A 20,685-nucleotide genomic window follows, 5' to 3' on the forward strand; every position below is an offset into this window, starting at 1 on the left:
TGTCAACTAGACACAGCTTTGATTAGTTCCTCGTTGTTCTGTGTTGTTCGAGGATAAGCACACGCACACGCACGTCTTTGAGCTATCATTTGTCAAGCTCAAACCGGTCCATACCAAGGTCCGAGTGGTTGATGCAGTTCCGCGTACGCTGTCACTCTATGTCGAAATATATCATCCAATCGTTTGAATCTTGGTCTCATATGGATGGGTTGATGTCCATTTCATTTTTCAAAGACACATGATTTAATGATCACCCAAACTTGCATACGAATGCTCCATAACGGTGACCGTGAAGAGACTCCAATATCCAACGACTAACATTTGGTCGAGCAGTTGGCCGCAATTCCCATTAAACTGTCAACACATGAGTTTGCAGATGGTGGCGCCAGGCGATGATGTTGACCATACTGTGTCTATAGCTACTGCTGTGGTATCACACACAGCGGGTAGGGAGATGGTTGGCCAAATATTGTTCTTACCGTTAATGTGGCAAAGAGCTACACCGACAGTTCCTAATTCCAACCTGACAACAGTTCCTATCCTCCATGTGTGCACATATTAAATTATCCCACAAGGTAGCTTATTATGGCACGTCCTTAGTGTATCGTTATCACTAAAAAGTGGTCCATCGCCGGTGACTTAACACATTCTAGAGTGTACACACACACACATCGGAGCACAATAAATACTAAGCGCTCGATAACAATGTACGATGACCTGGATCGTACACAACTCCCACACTTGGCAGGTTAATAAGCTTGTCAGCCGGGATTAGTGGTCCCCGAGAGAGGAGTGGTGCAAATAGCAACCACAAGGCACTAGAGATTGCAAGATTTAATCAACTCACGTGTCACTGAGCGCGCGCGCCCCTGTTGCTGCTCCACTGCTCCAGTAGGCATCCCAAGCAGACTAATGTACCACTCCTTCGACCTAACCTATTATTGGAACACCTCAACCAAGTGAAGCAGAGTGGTGAGGACACCACCTTGCTTGTTCTACAGGGCGCGTTACGTAAAAGCAAACGAAGAGATATAGCGCAACCCATTAATTAGCTATCTTGATCGTGCATTTGCACTCAAATTGTATCTTATCTTCTAACCGGAACAGATCGCGAAGAACCATAACCCCTTGAAGGATGGGTACGTGGTGAGCGCTAGTAGGAACGGGAGTGGATTTGTTTGTTTTGCATTTTGTCGCGATCGGGACCCATTGTGTTCGGCGATCATAAAATTGGAGTAAGGCAATAAGGAAGTCGTGCCGCGCTCACAACACCACTGCAGAAATGCATTATGCGCACGCCGAGCCGCAGCTGAGTTCGTGCCAAATGGTTTGCCAACGGTTGTCCTCTCCGCTCGTGGGGATCATAAACATGGTGGTGGAATCCTTTCGCGACGGACGCGCTACACCCCGGAAACAGAAACTGGCAACCGACCGACACAAGCAGAAGGGCACAAGCGTTTATCTGCCCTCCAGATGGAGCACGTTTCGGCCATTTCAGTTGCCGGATCTGGCCGGCGATCGTGTCTTTTTATAGCGGGTTTACTGCTAGTTAAACAACGGGCAGCTCAACTTTCCCCCTTTTTGCAACACAGCGTGCATCTGCACACCGCGTATGTGGTGTTAACCTTGATTGTAACCTGCGCAATGCCCATTTTCTAGACTCGTTACAAGTATGATACATCGCACAGTTTACAATTGATTAGCTCCACTTAATATCCAATGATTTGTTTCACCTTCATAATCAGTTTTTGTGTGTTTGTTCTGTGGTCGTCCAACAAAACCGGACACAACCGAAATCATCGATGTGATGTGGTGTCCCTCTTTCAAAAAAAAAAGTGTCAATTCTTCTCCAGCTGATGATGATTGGGGATCCGCGTTTTGCCTTCATTTAGCTGCCGAGGCGCACCGGTCGTTCGCGGTGATGAATTGCCCACAATTTGGACGACGACGGGAAGGAGAGGGGAGTACAAAAAAAAACCATACTCACATGTATACATCTCTTCAAATTTAACCGTCTGGCAAGAGCAGCAACAGCGACGGCGACGGCATGGTGTAACACGTTGTGTAGAGCGCGAGCAGACTGGTCGCGCAAACTGTGCCGGAGTGAAATGTAAACAATTTAAAATTGACGAACCGCGCGGCTCACTTACGGCCCTCGGGCCCGCGGTTCACCTGGCATTGCCGTCCCCGTCCATAGGCCATAACGAGCGACAGTACACACACACACAGAGCTATCCATCACTTTTGGGTGCGCGCGTTGCCTCGCGGCTTCCCAACTGCAGACGTGATGAGCGCGCGCGACAACCCAACGTCGATCATATGTTCGCCCGTCGAGCAGCTGTTTTACGGCGTTGGCAAATAAAACTGTGAAGTAAAGCAGAAAAAAAGAGAGTACCGAGTCATATACACACACACACACACACCTCAGCTTACCAAATAAATATGCAAATTCGATGACATTCGGGACAACACTGCCTAGTACTGGGAGTGCAGTAGCGGTGGCGACCCGTTAAGGAGCATCCAGAGGGGGGGGGGGGGGGGCGTGAAATCTTGTTACCCATTGTTGCCGATCCGTCTTGCACACTGCCGTTGCTAGAATAATCGGACTTTTTTTGGGGGAGTTTTGTTACCATGGACACGCCACGCCACATTTGCTGTGGTGAGAAAGAAGCGTACGGTGTAAAAACACCGGCAGAGCGCTGCTATTGCTCGTAGTAGTAGTAGAGAGTACACCCGGCAAACAACACCCCCAGACGGAAGGAAGGGAACATGCAAACAAATTCATTTCGAGTGAGATAATCATTATCACACGCGGTTGCCTCGTGATGGACCGGACCCCGCCTAGAGCGACGAATCGTGATGGTTATGATAATGAAACCTGATAGCACACAAGCTTTAAAAAAAAACGGCCTGCAAGGAAATATTGTCGAGAGACACTTCATAATGGGCTAGGAGAGTGGTTGGTATCGACGGCTGATCTCAAAAATCCACTTACAAGCTCATTTTATTACCTATAGGATCATAGGAACTTTGGCATGTCTGCACATGGACAGGGCAGGGGATATTACATAAATAAAACTCAGGTACGCCCGCGATGTTATCATCGCGCCCCGTGTGCCATTATTCTAATGAGCACGCTTGACAAGGATCTACAACATTCGACCCCGGAACAAATGGTTTGTTTAACTTTACACTCCTTCCGCCCAATGATGGAAGGTCGACTAATTATGATCGAAACCCAGCCATTAATCATTTTTCTCATCGTGGCAAAGTTACGCGACAAAGATCCAGCTGGTACGATAGTGTCTGTGTGTGTTGCTGCCACAGCCTTCCCAAAAAAAATAATTTTGAAGCACATGTGTGCCACATGATTGCCAACATTCTCTGTCACAGATATTCGAGGAATAGGGCAAGAAAGTGGCAGGAGCTCGCTCTACCCCAAGCTCACCAAATCGGCTCAGGTTTCCCACCGGCCTGATGGTAGAGCTCCTGTCCCCATTCAAGTGTCGTCGGTGCTGCCAAGGGTGCGAGTTGAGTGGTGGAAGCACAAACATAAACCTCTGGCTTGGACCGGACCGTGCTACCGAAAAACAACCTCGAAACACGCGGACCGGCGGCCAAGAATGAGCGCTACAGATGTTTCCCATTACTAGCTGTGCGCGAACGGTTAGCGCAAAACACACGCACGCTTGCACACTCTCTCTCTCTCTCTTGTGTAGACTGATGCTCGGACAGCTGGATATATCCACCAACAGTACTTCCATATGCTGAATTTTGAAGATACAAATACCCGAAAAGATGGATGCGTGTGTGTACGTGGGAATCATCATGACGGTGGACAGACGTGATTGATGGAGCAGGATAGGGGGGGTACCACCGACGACAATGATCCAACGCCGGTTGGGTATGATTATTTTGCGTTTTAGAATAGTTATGGAGTAGTCTCAAGCATTCTGAGTAAATGTCAGAAACTGTGGGATTGAAACTCCCACCCCGCATAACCAAGAATTTAGGTGTTACCGGTAGTGTGTGTTTATACTAATCACCTTCGAATCACTCCATCGAGAGTTTACATGTTTGATTTAGCTGACAACATCATTCCCGTAACCGCTACCGCTCGCAACTAGGTTAACAGAGTCCACCACACACACAGACACACAGTTGCCAGATCGCAACCCCGACAGAGAGGAGCCGCAGCCTACAACAATGTTGCGCACACTGTGGTCGGTCGGTAAACTGAAGTGCGGCGCTGATGCAACAACGTGCGCTGCCCCGATGATGTTTATTCGACTGCTTATCACCGCAGCTGATGGTGAAGCAGGAAGTAAGCGGCCGCCGGTCTCGATCGGGTTGGCAGTAAACACAATTCACGCTGCATCTGGGCCGTAGCACAGCTTCCAGATGCGTACAGTCAGATGGGTGAATGTATCAGCATAATACGGCTTTTGCCCCCGCGATCGTTGCCTGCCCGATCGAGAACTGCCAACAAGGAAATCTAGCGCTTATCTCAGGCCTCAGGCCCGATGAGAGATGGCTTTGCACAGGGTGCTTTACACCACTAGCAGCTAGTAGGCTCGCAAAACTTCCAGATTGTCTGTGGAGGAAACGGGAGGAGCCTCTAGAAGAATGCTGTGATTGTGCCACTAACATCGGGTTGTTCGTTGTTTGTGAGGCATTCTCGGTTGACTGTGAAACCACACGTTGGAGTTGGGTTTGCAAACGGAATGCACACATCCGTAGATGGACACCACACCCGGGAAGGTGCAATATTTATCAACCTTATAGGGCCCTCGAACGATGCAACGATGGGTCGTGTCGCCTGTCAATATTGTCGGGATATTGTTTTTTTCGCTCAAACCACAGTGACCTACACTTGGCCACAGCAAATGAGTGTGTGGCCGTTGTCCAAAATAGTAACCGGCCGGCTGCTGAGGTGTTGTTTACCGGCGTCGTGTAAGCAAAAGCATCTTACATACATACCTCCTCTCACCGGTTCCCGCCTGAGCGACTTTTTGTGCTTACGTCGATTGCGGGTTTGAGGGGAGATGATGATGGTTGTTATTTTTACCAACCGAACCGAGTATCATCTTCGCTTGATTGCTCGTTCCCAGCGCGAATGACGTTCGAGAGCTGTTTGCCGTCTGTTGAACGCGCGGCGGCTACGACACACACACACTGTTTACATCCTTCCGCCCCGGGGCGCGTCAAAGAACAGCTGATTGGAGCTGAGGACACAGAAACAGTCACCCATGTCTTTGCGAAAAACAGTCTAAATGGGAAAGTGTTTCGAACATTTCACCATCTGCGTAGGAAAATTCCTCTCAAGGCGAACTCTCGTACATCTCTCGGCCCTCAACCTCCCCCGGACGATCTCTTATCGGTAGTTGACGCTTTCCTCAATTAGCCGCGGACGATTGGGTCGTTAGTACGATCCAGAAAACGGGGAGTACGTGAGTTACACACAAAAAATGGGAGTCAGCGTAGATTCGCGAGGTCAATCCGCTCGCGAACCATCTCGACGACGTCATTGACGTCAGAGTCATTGGATTTATCAGGACCTGTGGCCCAGGTCGTTGCAGGTCGTTGACCACGGGATGGCGATAATTTCTGCGGGAGGACATCTTCCGATTAAAGACTTTGCTACTGCCCCCTTAGCTTCGCGCTCATTACTCATTGGTCCCATTGGATGATCTATGATCATATTGTTTGGCTTAGTTTTGTGCAACTCATGTTCCAATTCTTCCTTTTAACAATATGCATTTTTGTTCTTCCTCTTCTTGTTCATTACAGTATGGCTCAAAGAATTCGCCAACAGACAGCTCGAATCTGGACCATGTCACCAAGGTGATCGCTTACCATCCCCGCTATCTGGACCACTTTCTCAACACACAGAAGTTCGTCATGCAGTGTGATGGGCCGCTACCGTACGACTATAGGAACTACATAGCGATAATGGTAAGCTTTGTTTTTCGATGTTTCTATATCAGAAGTGCTTACTAATCTAACGTTTTTCGCTTTGTTGTTAGGCCGCTGCCCGCCACAAATGCACGTACCTGGTTAACCTGTACGAAGAAATCTTCCTAGCGAACGGTGGCGACCCGAACTGGCTGAACGGGCTCGAACACATCCCCCCGAAGCTACGTGCCATTTCCGACATCAACAAAATCCTTGCCCATCGCCCGTGGCTACTGAACAAGGAACACGTTGAGGTAAGGGACCCCCGTGAAATAACTCCCATAAGAATCCTTCCGGATGTTTAATCGAACATGCTTCCCGCTTGCTTTTTACAGCGACTCACAAAGGGACAGAACAGCTGGTCGCTGTCCGAGGTGGTGCACGCGATCGTGCTGCTGGCCCACTACCATTCGCTGTCCTCGTTCGTGTTCTCCTGCGGCCTCACCCAGGAGCTGGACGGCGCTAGTCACAAAATCGAAAACAATAACGTTCTCACCCAGAAGACTGCCTTCAACCGTTTGAATGATCTGTACAATTCTCAGCATCCCGAAAACCTCCCGAATGGTGATGATGGTAAGAGAGATGGCACAGTTTATGGTCCGGGCAGTTCAGTTACTGACAGGCTCCGCTTTTCCTTCCAGCCAATATCCGTCCGGAAGTGACCGTCGATGCGCTGATGCAGCGCATGAAGCGCCTGTCGGAGAAGAACGACGAGTGCAGCGAGACGGAGCTGAGCAATCGCTTCAAGCACGTGGAGCAGCAGGCGGCCGAGCTGCCGCCGGTGGTGCGGGAGGCGCCGGCCGACGTGCCGCAGCAGCTAGGCCGCTACGTGGACGATCCCGGCTTCACATATCAGGACTTTGCGCGCCGCGGTGCGGAAAACATTCCGCAAACGTTCCGGATACAGGACTACTCCTGGGACGATCATGGATACTCACTAGTAAATAGGTAAGTGGACGCAATTACTATCCGACAGCGTTGGCAACTCCCATCAACTAACAACAACACGGTTGCTTCCCGGCAGGTTGTACAATGATGTCGGTTTCTATCTGGACGACAAGTTTCGGGCGGCCTACAATCTAACGTACTACACGATCGCGGGACGGACGAATGTCGACACGTCCAAGTTTCGTCGTGCCATCTGGAACTACATCCAATGCATCTACGGCATCCGCCACGATGATTACGATTACGGCGAGGTGAACCAGCTGCTCGACCGCTCGCTCAAGATGTTCATCAAGACGGCCTGCTGCTTCCCGGAGCGCATCACCAAGCTGGACTACGACAGTGTGCTGGTTGAGCTGCAGCACAGTGAAAAGGTAATGTATCATTGGTACAACACCAGTGGATGTAGTTGCTTCAGAGTTTCTAAACGATCAATCTGTTCTTCTGTTCCCTCTCTCCAGGTTCACATCAATCTTATGATCTTGGAAGCCCGCAATCAGGCGGAGCTGCTGTATGCCTTACGCGAAGTTATGCGATACATGACATGATTACCACCGGCACCGGCAAATGCCAGCCCTTCGGCCAGTTTTGTGAGCCTGCCTACCACAGTGAAGGAGCACGAATGATTGGGCGGGAATTGCGTTTTTGCGGGAGGAGGATAGCTATATACATACATATATACGGGGACAGATAGAAAGAGAGAAAACAGAGAGAACAAGGAATGCGTGATATAGGCAGGTAGGAAGATGTTGAGAGGTGCTTCAGGTTACAAACGTTCAGAGAAGAGATGTGTATTTTTTTTTGTTTTTAAAAAAGAGGAAGGATATTTGTGAACGCAAAGTTGTTGCTGTTTGTGTTATTGTTGTTAACTATATTGTACTAAAACCCCTCTCTCGTCTCACGCCACGGATGCGTCGTTGTTGAAGGTGTGCAAGATACGCGTGATAGGAGGTTGAACTTTCAAACTGGAAAGGAGAAGTGTGTAAAGGAACGTTCGCAAACGAAACCGGAGCCTTGGGTCGACCGGAGTGATGATGTGCAAGCAAAATGGAATATTTAGATGGGTGATATAGTTTTACATAAACACATATTACATATATACAAACACATGGACACACGAAAACACAAAAGGGTTGTCCGCGAAACGCAATGGACCGTCAGACCCTGCAAAATGTACTAAGAATAGGTTGCTGCTTGATGCAAACACGAAAAAACGGTAAAGAAAACGTTCAGATACACTAGCATATGTGCGCCACACCATTCAGAGAGAAGGAGAGAGAAAGAGGGAGAGAGATAGAGGGCAAGTTAAAGCAGGGAGGCATGGCATCGATATCTAAACGAAACACAAACAAGCTAATCATTGCCCAGGAAACATCTAAGCGTTAGATAGTTTAGAACCCCTACTCCCCCCAGTTTTTAGTCCCGGGACGCGTACCCTACCCCCTCCTCCTCCCTATTGACGATGTCCAATTTTCGGATGAATGTTGTTTTTTAAAAAACTTTGTATTACCTATTGAACGGACGAGATGCGCTCACACGGCAAGAAGAGAACATAGGCGGCAGAGCAGTTGGTGTGTAATAAGGAGTAAGCAATTGGGATCGAAAACGAAGCGTAAAGCCGGTCACTATACGAGTGGCATATTGCCCCATACTAGCTAAACCGCATTCTGATCTCACTGTGATAAGGTTTTACTTCTTTTCAAGTGCTGCCGCGGCTACTACTATTTGCAAAATCACAAATCGAAACGGGCGAGAAAGCGTCGCAAAGCTTTCCCTACATTAGGCGTGTAACTGTGCATTAAATAGCTATTCAAGCCTGCTACTGCTACTGCTTCCAATTATGCCATATAGCCATATAGGGTGATATCCTTGTTGCAATTTGTTGTTATTTTATCTTCTTTTTTTGTATTGACTGGATCTTCCAACAAATGAAACCGAAACGAACCACAATCCTTAGTACTGTTTTGTTTAGCAACAGCTGTGCTGTAGTAACTGTCCGAAGTTTAGCTAACGACACACAATACCACCAACCAGATTGGTTTGACCGTTTTTGGGTTCGTTTGGATCGAGTTTGGATGGTATCGTTCCCATCTCAGTTTTTGTCCTGAGAGTTTTTGTTACATGCAATATATATTTTTGTTTTATTTTTCTCTAATCGACGAACGATCCTTATTGAATTTTAGCATGCGTTGCATCAAATGCAACGTTACTTCAAACAAGGATTACACTATTTGCTTTCCTCATAGGAACGTGGTTCTGCTGTTGTTTACGTTACTAGATCTGCTACCAAATGTTATTTGCGATTCGCAATCAGCGATCGTGCATGCTTTTACATGCTTTCTACAACTCACCAAACTGACCTTTGTTGCGAACCAACTAGTCCACTGATACGGCGCAATCTGTAAGCGGAAACTGTACATTAGCTAGATTGTCGGAATTTTATGTCAAAAATCCCAAACTTTCCCTCGCCTCAAAGCAAAGATGCGGTATGGTTTCAAGGAAAAGGAAAGTACGCATGAATTGGTTGGCAACACAGAGCTGATGTATTACCATGTCGAAATTTAACCGTAAAACAAGGCTGTTAATCAAGTTTGCCGTACAACGCGTGTACAGAACAGTGCGCGCGTTTGCAAGCAAGTGTTCTCTTGCTGTATGAAGCATACAACAACAAAAAGGCCAGCGTGCAAATGGTGTGCATATATGTAGATGTACACAAAAAGAAGAATACAAGTATGAGTCGTGAGAATGAATTTTGTAAAAAAGAGAAATCATCAAAATAAATTTACAAATACTACTCTCCTACACGAAGTGGGTGTTTCGTTTAGTGTGCGCTTTTGATGTGTACGTAGGATGGGTCCACAGAGGTTTAGAGCAGATCCACCGGGGTAACGTGTTTGTAACGAGTAATCGGTATCAATCAACTGCGCTCAAAACAGTCTTACACACTACACAGTTAAACTAGACCCCACGGGAACGTTGTGTGATTTGCCATTGTGATTATAATTGTGCCACAATAAAAAATTAAAATATTTTAATTTTAAATTAAAATTAAAAATAAAACATTACTTCATCACAGCAGGGCATCACCGGGGCCGATCAAAAGGATTATATATGTCTAGACGCCACGTGGAATATGAGCTCGTGGAGCTGCCATAAAGAGATCAGCCATACCAATCTGCGGATCATAAAATAAAATAAATTAACTTTTATACATATATAATTATTATTATATGATAAAAAAAATCAAAACTAGTAACTGATGATATACATCTAACCGGCAAAGAATACGTATGTCTGTCTGCAAAAAAAAAGAATTTTCGAGGTAAATATGAACAGTACAAGTGTGACGAAGTACAGGTAAAGGGTCAATACGTCTACCTTCGACACACGAGTTAAATAAAACACTTCTAAGGTACATCACTTGACATATACGTTTAAAATATGTTCAATAGAATACAGGTACGATCTCCATTGCCCAGAGCTATCCTTATGCTCTGGGTAAAAGATACATTTCAACAAATAGCCCTATAAAATGGAGAAGCATCTCAGAGAAGCTATCTCAGTCGCAACTAGCTGTTCCTCACAGTAACATTGTCTTTCGAGTTTCGAGAGTGCAGGAAGCTTTTATCGTTTCTAGTATCACTATGGCCTCTAAAGAGTCTAACAAGCCATCTCCGACAAGAGTGCCGAATATCGACGATACGGTGTCAAAGCTGTACACCGGATTGTCCGCACTACAGCAACAGTCCAAGAGCTTCCAGAAGCGAGACATTGAACAACTTCTAAAGGCAGCCCTGGGATGCGCTGATAGCACTCAAAAGTACACACCTTCGTCCGATACGTCCAGCTTCCTGCACAGCGACGACAGCAACGACAGCAGCCGCCTTCTGATCGCTTCTGAGAGCGACCACAGTGACACCCAGTCCAACCACAGCGAACAGTCGGAATCGAGCGGAGCGACATTTACCAGCACCACTTCAACCCTCAACGACAGCCGGGCAGTTACCGTCATGAAGAAGCTTCACCCTTCCCGTCCACTCAGTCGATGGCATTCGCTGGTTGCGGCGAACAACGAGGAAATTCCGATCGTATACCACAAGAGCATGGCTCGCCAGTTCCCGGTCAAGGATCGCACCCCGGAGCAGATGGAAATGCGTCGCCGAAATACGGAAGCAGCTCGTGTCAGCAGGGCAAAGTCGAAGATGGCAGAAGTTATGATGGAGAAGGAAGCATCACAGCTCGGTGCAGCGAATACATCCATCAAGGAAATGATCGCTTCACAGCTGGCCTACGCAAACGAGCTTTGTAAGCTGCTAGACATGCCAGAGGTGAAATTGAATACTTTCAAACGAGTTGGACAGGATGGCGCCAAATAGATGTGATGCGAGATTTAGTCATTTACCTATAATAAAAATTTAAACTTTAAATCCTTAACAGTAGTTTCCTCCGTTCCTTAAGAAATCTTCTCCGTTGATTCTTCACTTTTGATGCTGAATCGAAATCTCTAGTTCCGCTGTTTTTTATCCTTCTCGGCCTTTCAACCGATTGCATGCCACGACCGTGGTGAATATATATGGGATGATTCTTAACGGTAGCATAAGAACAAGTCACCACAAGTCCCGAAGCAGTATTGGACAACTAAACAGATGAAATAGCGACAAATATGATAGCAATTCGTTGAAGCAGGAGAAAGTCGTGGGTGGAAATATGTATGTATATATGTATGGGCAAGGAAGCAGCCAATCCTCATCCATTCAGTCTATTAAGCTTTCTGAGGTGGTGGACATGCAAAGTGGGAAGAATATCTTTATGCGTTCTAAAATAATTTTAATCTAATAAAAACACCAATGATAAACAGACATAGGCTTGGTTGGTAACAATATTTTGTAGTTACAGAATAGTAATAGTTATTTTATAGTTATAGTTCATTTCTTCTGCTGATTTTAAAATTCAATAATTTTGTCGGCAACCAATATGCGCCTCTGCTTCTAATGTCCTACGGAATTCCACTAGATCCTACATATCTTTTTGCAGCAACATCTGTCGCGTTAAGCGTGTAGTATTTCACATACATCAGTATTACATATACAGTACCAAACCAACGTATCAAGTATCATTAGGGACTCTAACGAATCTTACACCAAGGCAGGCAGGAGTCACGGAGATCGACGAAAATGCATCGAAATTGTACAACGGATTGTCTGCATTGCATCAGGAAACTCAAAAGGAGAGATAACTCTAGTTGCAGAACCAAATGCCAATAATGCCAGCCTCCCATCCGCGTAGACACCAGATCTCCGATAGATCACGCTTCTCCTGGATCCAGCCATCGAGCTCGGTATGCTCTCCAGTACCATTATGCTGGTATCAATTATTAAAAATCGGCAATGACAGTGATAGCCGTTAATAGGATGAACATAAATAAACAAGCTGTATTACTTATTATCCAAATACTGTTTATCCAAATAAACAAGATATCTTTTCGACAGGCTCCAATAGATATTACAACAAAATAACACCCGTATTCCTAAGCATGTTTCATGTTGTGCAAATATTCGTCTCCAGTAAATATTATAGGTACGAAGAGAACAGGGGAAAACCATGAAAAATGGAACAACATAATAATCCTTTACCTTAATGTTTTATGCCATGTTCCCCAGTTTAATAACAATTGTACAGGTGGCAGGTACTTAACGGGTAAAAAGTGCACTTGCAACAGCTCTTGGCGTACCCGTTGGAAAAATATTGTACATGTTACAGGTACGATCACCATTACGCACAGCATCATCCTTACGCTACGGGTAAAACATATATTCTTCAACCAATTACCATATAAAAAGGAGATGCACCTCTGACAAACTATCTCAGTCGCAACTAGCTGTTTCTTGCAGTAACATTGTTTTTGTTTAACATTTGGCTAAAAGTGAACAGTCAGCATCAAGCCATCGTATCACTATGGCCTATACAAATTCTACCCACAAGCCATCCTCGGCAAGAATCCCGAATATCGACGATACGGTATCGAAGTTTTACACCGGATTGTCCGCACTACAGCAACAGACCAAGAGCTTCCAGAAGCGAGACATTGAACAACTTCTAAAGGCAGCCCTGGGATGCGCTGATAGCACTCAAAAGTACACACCTTCGTCCGATACTTCCAGCTTCCTGCACAGCGACGACAGCAACGACAGCAGCCGGCTTCTGATCGCTTCTGAGAGCGACCACAGTGACACCCAGTCCAACCACAGCGAACAGTCCGGATCGAGCGGAGCGACATTTACCAGCACCACTTCAACCCTCAACGACAGCCGGCCTGTTCCCACCATGAAGAAGCTTCACCCTTCCCGTCCACTCAGTCGATGGCATGCGCTGGTTGCGGTGAACAACGAGGAAATTCCGATCGCGTACCACAAGAGCATGGCTCGCCAGTTCCCGGTCAAGGATCGCACCCCGGAGCAGATGGAAGCGCGACGCCGAAATAACGACGCATCTCGTGTCAGCAGGGCAAAGTCGAGGATGGCTGAAGTTATGATGCAGAAGGAAGCATCTGAACTCGATATAGCCAATACATTCATCAAGGAAATGATCGCTTCACAACTGGCCTACGCAAACGAGCTTTGCAAGCTGCTGGACATGCCAAGTGTGCAGCTGAGTACGTTTAAGCGAATGGGTGTGTCGTCTTCTTAAAATTAAAAATATCTTAAGATATAACTTAATAAAAATCTATGTACATACCTACAAGATGCCTCTTCATTTCTATTACCAGCAGCATTCACGTTATAAGTTTCCATTCGCTTCCTTCCTTCTTTTTTTTTCTTCTAATATTTCACCAACTTTCTTGTAATGTTCTTGCGATTGTCTTGAAATTGTTTCTCTCTGGTAGCAATTGCCACACCCGTTAATGGCGTCGCACACCCGTTTCGTGATTGAAGCGGCACAGCTTTACCGGCATCTATACACACCTTGACTTTGACAGCGGACGGTCGCGCGACCGCTCGACGGCACTCCTGTCAGCTACGGTTCGAGCACTTTCCATCAGTGCTCGACTTGAAGCGTCATCGCGGAGCCTGCTATCTTGCTGGTTTGGCAGTTTCACTGAAGTTCTTTCCTTTTTTTTGCACGTAAAATATCGAAAACTAGCTCAAGTGTCCGATTATGGCTGGCAAAACCAATGAAGAAACCGAGGTAAATCATTGAATTACGAGTTCGTCCGTCGGAAAATATAGAAAAGATCTCGCCTCGAAAGAATACGTTCGCCAAGTGCCGTGTGTGTACGTGTGTGTGTGTGCGCGCGATTGAAGTGAAAGAATGGGCGACCTTCTCACGAGGGTGCCCCGTGTGTCTTTGCATAATGTTACACTGCCGACGAACGCCCTTTTTGTGCCGTATGGTGGGCCCGTGCCTTGACGTCGTGATTTGCGCGATCGGAAAATGGGATAGCTGACGGGCTGGAAAATCGATCACGGCACACGTGTAATCCGCCGCTGTGCGGTAATGAAAGAGAGAGCGAGCGAATGGCCGTGAGAAATGCACTTGTGTCACCGTGTCCCTCAATTGTTCCCCAAATATGGCATAAATTGTTCCGTTTTGCGATCGGGGAAACCATTCCCCAGAACCGACCCGGCACGGCCAAAGTGGCCAGGTGGCGTTTTTGCCGCTGCATTGCCTACCGCCTGCCCTAATTAAGCCGCCACGCGACCGCTCCAAATGACTGGCACGAATTCCCGGGTTTCTCCTGCCAACGGGGTTCGGACTTTGAGGTTATCTTTCCGCAGTTGCATTCACTTCACTGGTGGTGGTGGTGGTACACCTTTTGACAGACGGTCCGGCCCGCTAGCGTTGGAGTGAGCGAGAAGGGTGGAGTGGAAATGTTGAGTGCGTGTAGGAAAAAGAAACCAAAGGAGCGAGCGAAAGGATTTCTCTTTGTTGCCAGGCAAAACTGAGCGAAAAAAGTTGTCCCTGCGCTTGGTAACCAAGGGATACACCGGGGCCATACCGCTACTACTTGTTGCGAGCCGTTCGTCTTCCCGGCTGTGCGAACGATTCGCAGTAGCCTGTGAAGAGCGGTAGGGGTGTCCATGCTCGGAAACCATGCCTTTATTCGTACAAGTTGTGTCGCACGGTTAAGATGTACAGTGGAAGGATCGCTTTTCAGAAGCCTTCCTCCTTGGGAAGGCTTCACAGCTGGCCCGATCGTAACGGGCCGAACGGACGTTGGAACAACGGCGTGAGAGCAGTAGTGCCGGCTAATAATTACCTTTCCGTAACCAATTACTCCCCTCTGCAACAACCCGTCCGTATTTCAAAACCCCTTCTAATCGGGTGAGTGTTCTGCTTTCTCATTTGCTCGCAGCAACAGCAGCAGCAGCAGAATGAAAATGAAACTACGGAACAAAGCCAGGAGCTGGCCGAGCAGTCGAACGCACCGGAGTCGATCGATCCGGAGTGTCTGATCAAGCATCCGCTCCAGCACACCTGGACGCTGTGGTACCTCGAGGTGGACCGCACGAAAAAGTGGACCGATTCGATGAACGAGGTGACCAGCTTCTCGACGGTGGAGGACTTCTGGAGCCTGTTCAATCACATCCGCGGCCCGTCCGAGATCAAGGTGGGCGGTGACTACATGCTGTTCAAGTCGCACATCCGCCCGATGTGGGAGGACGACGCGAACAAGCACGGTGGCCGATGGACGATCAGCATGAACAAGCGCTTGTCGGACAAATGCTGGCTGGATACGGTATGTGGAGCTGCTGAGGGGAGCGGGGCGAGATGCCAGCAGCTTAGAAAAGTTTCATGTTCCCTATTTTCCCAAAATAGGTACTTTGCTTGATTGGAGAGACTTTCGAACATTCGGATCAGATATGCGGTGCTACGGTGAACGTTCGTCAAAAGATTGATAAAATCTGTAAGTATTATATGGTGTTTGGGAATGCAGCGAATTTCCCTGCGCGCTGATTACTAACTGTTGCCTTTTTTAGCCATCTGGACCGCTGACTATGATAATCGCGCCGCCGTGCTGGATATCGGCCGAACGTATAAGGAGCGATTAGGCCTGCGAGAAAACATCTACTACCAAATGCATAAGGACACGATGGTGAAGCTGTCCTCGTCGGGGACGAAATCGACGTACACCGTTTAAACTTGATTCGAGCCGTCTCTCCGGAGCCCTTTCCTCGTGTCCGAAACCAATGGTTTATTTGCGGATCAACACGACGCGATGACGAACGAGCTAACAACTACTGCTGGACATGTGTGTGTGTGTAGTGATCGAAGGTGGGTGATGATGTGTGCGATTGAGGAAAGGCGAAAGCGATCGAGGAAACGAAACTGCACCACAAACACACAATCGACATCGATATTCACAGGAAAAAGGGATTTCATTTTTTACCTAGCCTAACGCGGGGCTGCTAGAGCGCGTGTTGTGGATCAGTGAGCATTGTTTTTAGGTGAGCTTAGCGGGGGAAATAACATAGATCGATCGACGCAACGCAATCAAAACGGTCAACTAGAGGGGCGCATAGAGAGAAAGAGAAAGGGAGAGATGCTTTAAGCATTGTGCGATTGATATTTACCCCCCACAGCCAAGATTGTAAGACACAACAACCAAGCTGGTACTATGCTCGATCGTTCGACACATTCTGCCGGTCGATTTTGCGTAGGGACAAGTGGCAGTAGGACGCAATTGTGTAGGATAGATCTAATGAATTGCTCACGTGGAAATAGAAAAACGAAATATAGGTCAACTGGCGCTTTCCGTGAATCCGTGCATCGATCTTAAAACATGCACGCCTTTTCCTTTCTCTTGTGGTGCCAGTGGTGCTCGGGAAGCGAAGCGTGCAAGCCGGGAAAACCCACGAGTGTATTCAATCAGCAAACTGCTGCCCTCATCCGGTTAGGTTTTGTTTCGTTTTCTTTCAGCCGCCAAGCTTTACCAATGATTGTACAAGCTTAATATTGGCGAAACACAGGAGAAACGGGAGAAGAAGAAGGCCCAAACTATAGTGCAGCCAGCGGTGAGAAGGGAGGGAGTGTGTGTCCGGAGTAGAGAAATAGAAAGCCGCACGACGACGGTGTGTGTTGCTTTTGCGGATCCAAGCAACCGCGGACCCGTGAATGCAACGCAGAAGTTGAGCATGAAGCAGGAGAGAAGTACAGTATGCGATTTGTACAGATTAATAGAAAAAAAACAACAGAAACTTTAGTGCGCTTGGGTGCAAGGAAAGGTTCTCTTCTGGTTAGGTAGCTTCTTTTCACTCTTTTTTTTCATTTGTTTTATTCATCCGTTATGACTACACAGAGCGAGCAGCAGGGAATAGAGTCTTCAAGCCCCGGATCGTTATAATCAGTTTTTTTTTTTCGGGAGGAGTTTTGTTTCGTTTCGTGTGGAACGTTCGTAGCTTAGCACGACGAAACACAGTCGGTAAAGGAAAAGGATACGTACTGAAAGGAGAAAAAAGCGGAAGAAGGAGTAGGAAGACACGTAATCAATATGCATTACACATCCGCCGTCCAAGCAGCCGCTACTAGCAAGCCGGACTTGAGATGGTGGTGTGTGCGGGAGAGGAGAGCTAGAGCTTCGTTTTGCGCTGGTACGTATGTTTTTTTGCTAGTTAAGGTTATACCATAGAATGGATGTTGCGATTATGTATTGAAAACACATGTGTACTACCAACTACCAACTACTACTTCTACTACTACTTCTGGAACTATCTCTACTAATCTACTCTGTACTATTGTTTATGGAATAATTTGAATATAAATAAGCATTACTCGGCTGAACACACAACCACACACGCCCGCTCGCGTAGAACAGGGAGCTGATTTGCTGATTGATTAATTTGTAATACAGTTTATATTACTCTTTTTTATGTTTAATCAAGGTATATTCGTAAATTATATACAGTGCGAAAAAAAAACAAGGAAAACCATTGCGAAAAATATAGAACATGAAACATTGATTCAAAATATGGTGTGAGCGTTTTGTGGTAATATTTTTATTCTAATAAAACCCGAAATTAATGTTTATTATCACATATCTTGTAGCAACATTCAATAACGATTTAATGCTCGTTTGCCGTTTATGAGCACATTCAGCTTTTGCATCTCTCCCCAAAAAGGTAAAGGCCGGGCTACATTGATCGTACTCGCAAGTGTAATTTCGATTGTCACTAGCGCATCTGACGGCGGCTGACCGAAGCATTTTGCCAAACAATTTGGAGCCGCTCCAGAAAATATGTTATGTTTCCATGTTTTTTACTTTAACTGGACTGGAAAAGCTTTGTAATTGATAGACAAACATATAGTGCAAGTATTTCAGAAAACGGTCGCATCAAAAAACGATGTAAAAACTACTTAATTTTGAGATCCGGCACGACCATTCCCTCGAGGACCAAAAAAAGCTTCCACCAGGCGCCGCCAGATACGCTAGTGAAAATCAAAATTACACTACGGAGTACGATCAATGTAGCCCGGCCTTAATGTGGTAAAGGGAATCTCGCACTACTCCCTCTCCGAAACTCTACCGTTGTAACATGGTTTCAATTTTTCTTTTCAGATCCTTCCGCCGGCTGCTTTCCAGCGCTTTCAGCAGCACGCCAACGTACTGGTCCAGCGCAGCGTCATCGAACTGCACTTCGGCCCGCTCCAGCGTCTCGTAGATGCGCGTCTTCAGATCCTGCCTGTTGCGTTCCTCGATTTCGTCCAGCTCGCCCGCCGGGACGTTCAAAAACCGGCCAAACACCTTCCAGCTTTTGCCAATTTCAAGCTGCAGCAGCGAGTAAATGCTCTCACGCTGCCGGAGGTACGCATCGCGCTTTGCGTTTGTCGCTGCAGTGGGTGGCCGTGGCGTTACTGCTGGCAGTTCGGCGGCTTCTTGCAGTTTAATCCTTTCTACCTCCTTCTCCAGCAGCGTTCGACGATCCCGGTGCCGTAGATCTAAAAAAAAAAAAGATGTGATGAAATAAGGTGAGATAAGGAATTGAAACTCCATAGTGAGAATGAGAAATACCTTCGAAATAGAACCGACGAACAGGTTCATAGTGCGATCGTAGCACATCCCTGTAGGAGGTGAGTGCGCTGCCAACCTCTTTTGTGCCCAGTGCCAGTACAAACCGCTCGATCAGATCCGGCTTCAGAAGGCTTAGCAGATTTCTCTGCTCCATCAGCGCGACAAGCTGTTCGAATTGGGTGATACGCGAAAGTTTGCGACAGGAATGGATATCTTGCCGCACTGATTGTTTGCAGCGCTCCAACTGTTCCGGACCGTGGCAGGCATGCTGCGTCAACAGTTTCAAATTCAAATAATCCTTGCACAACCGTTCGTACACCGCACGATGATCCTGCACGGATATTCGTTCCATCCCTGCGGTGCACCTGCGCACTCCGGGCCTGGTCTGCTGATATAAATACACTGTGTGGATGAGCAGTGTGAAGATCAGCACGTTTTGAAGCGTGTGCTGGTTGAACAATCACGGTGAAAGCAACGTTTCGGCGTAGGAGGAAGAATCGATTGCAATCTTTCGAACTTTTAGTATCTTTTTTCTAGAAAACATTTGAGCAAAGCTTGGACGTCACGGTTTTGCCAAGTTGATTCAGGCAGAGGTCGCGGTTATACAAAGTCTTTTGGAGGGCGCATTCCATGTATGAACGGTGATTTACGTTTCTTTCTCTACAAATCAAGTTTCACCAAATACAGTGAGCTTTATACGGCGTCGAAAAGATGAAATAACTACAGTTAAACTGTGAACCTTACTTTCTATAGTTGAACTTGTTGATTTGGTGATTTTTCATTTAAATAATTTTGAATCGAAAACAATATTTCGTTACTGTTCTTAACCACCCTGTGCGGATGTAATCAACCAACCAGTATGTACGCAGGCCAAAAACCGGTTGTCATGAGCTCGCCAACGCTCCAAATCGGTGCGAATTTCGTTCGCTGGCGAGCGTTTTTGAAAGGCGTTGCGAGGGATTTTTGAGGGTTCAAAATGGCTTCCCAGCCAAACAATCTCGCGCTGGTGTGCGATTGTGTTGGTGGACAAAATTAATTGGGCAAAAAAATAAATACACTCCACCACTCCTCCCCACTCCCCACTCATTGATCCCACATTTCATGCATGTGCCATTTTAGGCTGGAAACAGAAGAAATGAGATATTCGCGGTGCCGTGAAAATGACTTGTACACTGTTAATGCTGTTATAAAAACCGGCAGATAATTGCGGTTCGTGTATGGACTCATCCGAGGTCTGGTGACGATTGCATGTGCCAAGATGAAATATTTTTCTATCGATTTGCGAAATAAATTACTTATTTAACAAAATGTATGCAAAATAAAATACATAACTCCCTTACCGACACGAGTTTTCATGCCAGTCCACCAGAGAAAAAGTAAAAATAATCGGTTCGTATCGGTACCGCAACGATCTCGGTTCGTGTATTTCTAGCCTCATTTTGAAACGAGCACTCTAGGCAAGTAAAGGCAGGGTAGAGAAAATGAGCGAGAAGCAGCGATATTTCTAACGTCAAAAGGCCTCGCCGTGTTGTACGGGAGCAAATTGATCAATAACAAATCGGATGTTGTCAAACAATGCACAAAAAATGCGAAATATTAATAAAAATTGTACTCGAAATGGGAGAAAACACTTAAAATATTGCATTAACTGATTAGCGGACGCGCTATATTCAAAAAACACGTGCAATAGGGCGTAGTAAAGCAAAGAACGCGTGCAGCTGACCAGTGCAAACAACACTCGCGCGGGGCTGAAACGCACCGGGCAGGGGAGGATGACC

The 20,685-nt window shown here is 46.6% G+C and overlaps 4 protein-coding genes across 9 annotated transcripts in view; 3 read left to right on the forward strand and 1 right to left on the reverse strand.

Moving 5' to 3' along the window:
* LOC121594308 (sestrin homolog) overlaps positions 1-9,702 on the forward strand; it is a 31,766-nt gene extending 22,064 nt beyond the window's left edge. The window contains exons 3-8 of the mRNA XM_041917411.1: positions 5,791-5,955; positions 6,027-6,209; positions 6,291-6,528; positions 6,597-6,903; positions 6,980-7,274; positions 7,362-9,702. Of these exons, the coding sequence (XP_041773345.1) occupies positions 5,791-5,955; positions 6,027-6,209; positions 6,291-6,528; positions 6,597-6,903; positions 6,980-7,274; positions 7,362-7,448 (1,275 nt within the window). The 3' untranslated portion in view covers positions 7,449-9,702. The remainder of the gene's footprint in view (positions 1-5,790; positions 5,956-6,026; positions 6,210-6,290; positions 6,529-6,596; positions 6,904-6,979; positions 7,275-7,361) is intronic.
* Positions 9,703-10,187: 485 nt separating this feature from the next.
* On the forward strand, positions 10,188-11,276 carry LOC121594310. The gene has a single exon (XM_041917419.1). It carries the CDS (start codon positions 10,545-10,547, stop codon positions 11,274-11,276), a length of 732 nt encoding a protein of 243 aa, XP_041773353.1. The 5' UTR covers positions 10,188-10,544.
* Positions 11,277-13,926: 2,650 nt separating this feature from the next.
* Positions 13,927-16,660, forward strand: LOC121594309 (eukaryotic translation initiation factor 4E1). 6 transcript variants are annotated; one of them, XM_041917417.1, is made up of 4 exons: positions 13,927-14,085; positions 15,254-15,637; positions 15,718-15,805; positions 15,879-16,660. In XM_041917417.1, the coding sequence occupies exons 1-4, from the start codon at positions 14,056-14,058 to the stop codon at positions 16,037-16,039; spliced, it is 663 nt and encodes a 220-aa protein (XP_041773351.1). In that variant the 5' UTR covers positions 13,927-14,055; the 3' UTR covers positions 16,040-16,660. The 6 variants fall into 6 exon arrangements, with proteins under 6 accessions (XP_041773351.1, XP_041773352.1, XP_041773346.1 ...); XM_041917418.1 differs by having other exon boundaries at positions 15,260-15,637; XM_041917412.1 differs by lacking the exon at positions 13,927-14,085 and adding an exon at positions 14,949-15,163.
* A 1,483-nt stretch (positions 16,661-18,143) lies between these two features.
* On the reverse strand, positions 18,144-19,259 carry LOC121591923 (fas-associated death domain protein). Its single transcript, XM_041913012.1, has 2 exons — positions 18,908-19,259; positions 18,144-18,834 (listed from the first exon to the last, which is right to left on the reverse strand). Exons 1-2 carry the CDS (start codon positions 19,257-19,259, stop codon positions 18,419-18,421), a joined length of 768 nt encoding a protein of 255 aa, XP_041768946.1. The 3' UTR covers positions 18,144-18,418.
* Positions 19,260-20,685: the final 1,426 nt, after the last annotated feature.

This window comes from Anopheles merus, chromosome 2L (assembly GCF_017562075.2).
Source record: "Anopheles merus strain MAF chromosome 2L, AmerM5.1, whole genome shotgun sequence".
Classification (NCBI taxonomy): domain Eukaryota; kingdom Metazoa; phylum Arthropoda; class Insecta; order Diptera; family Culicidae; genus Anopheles; species Anopheles merus.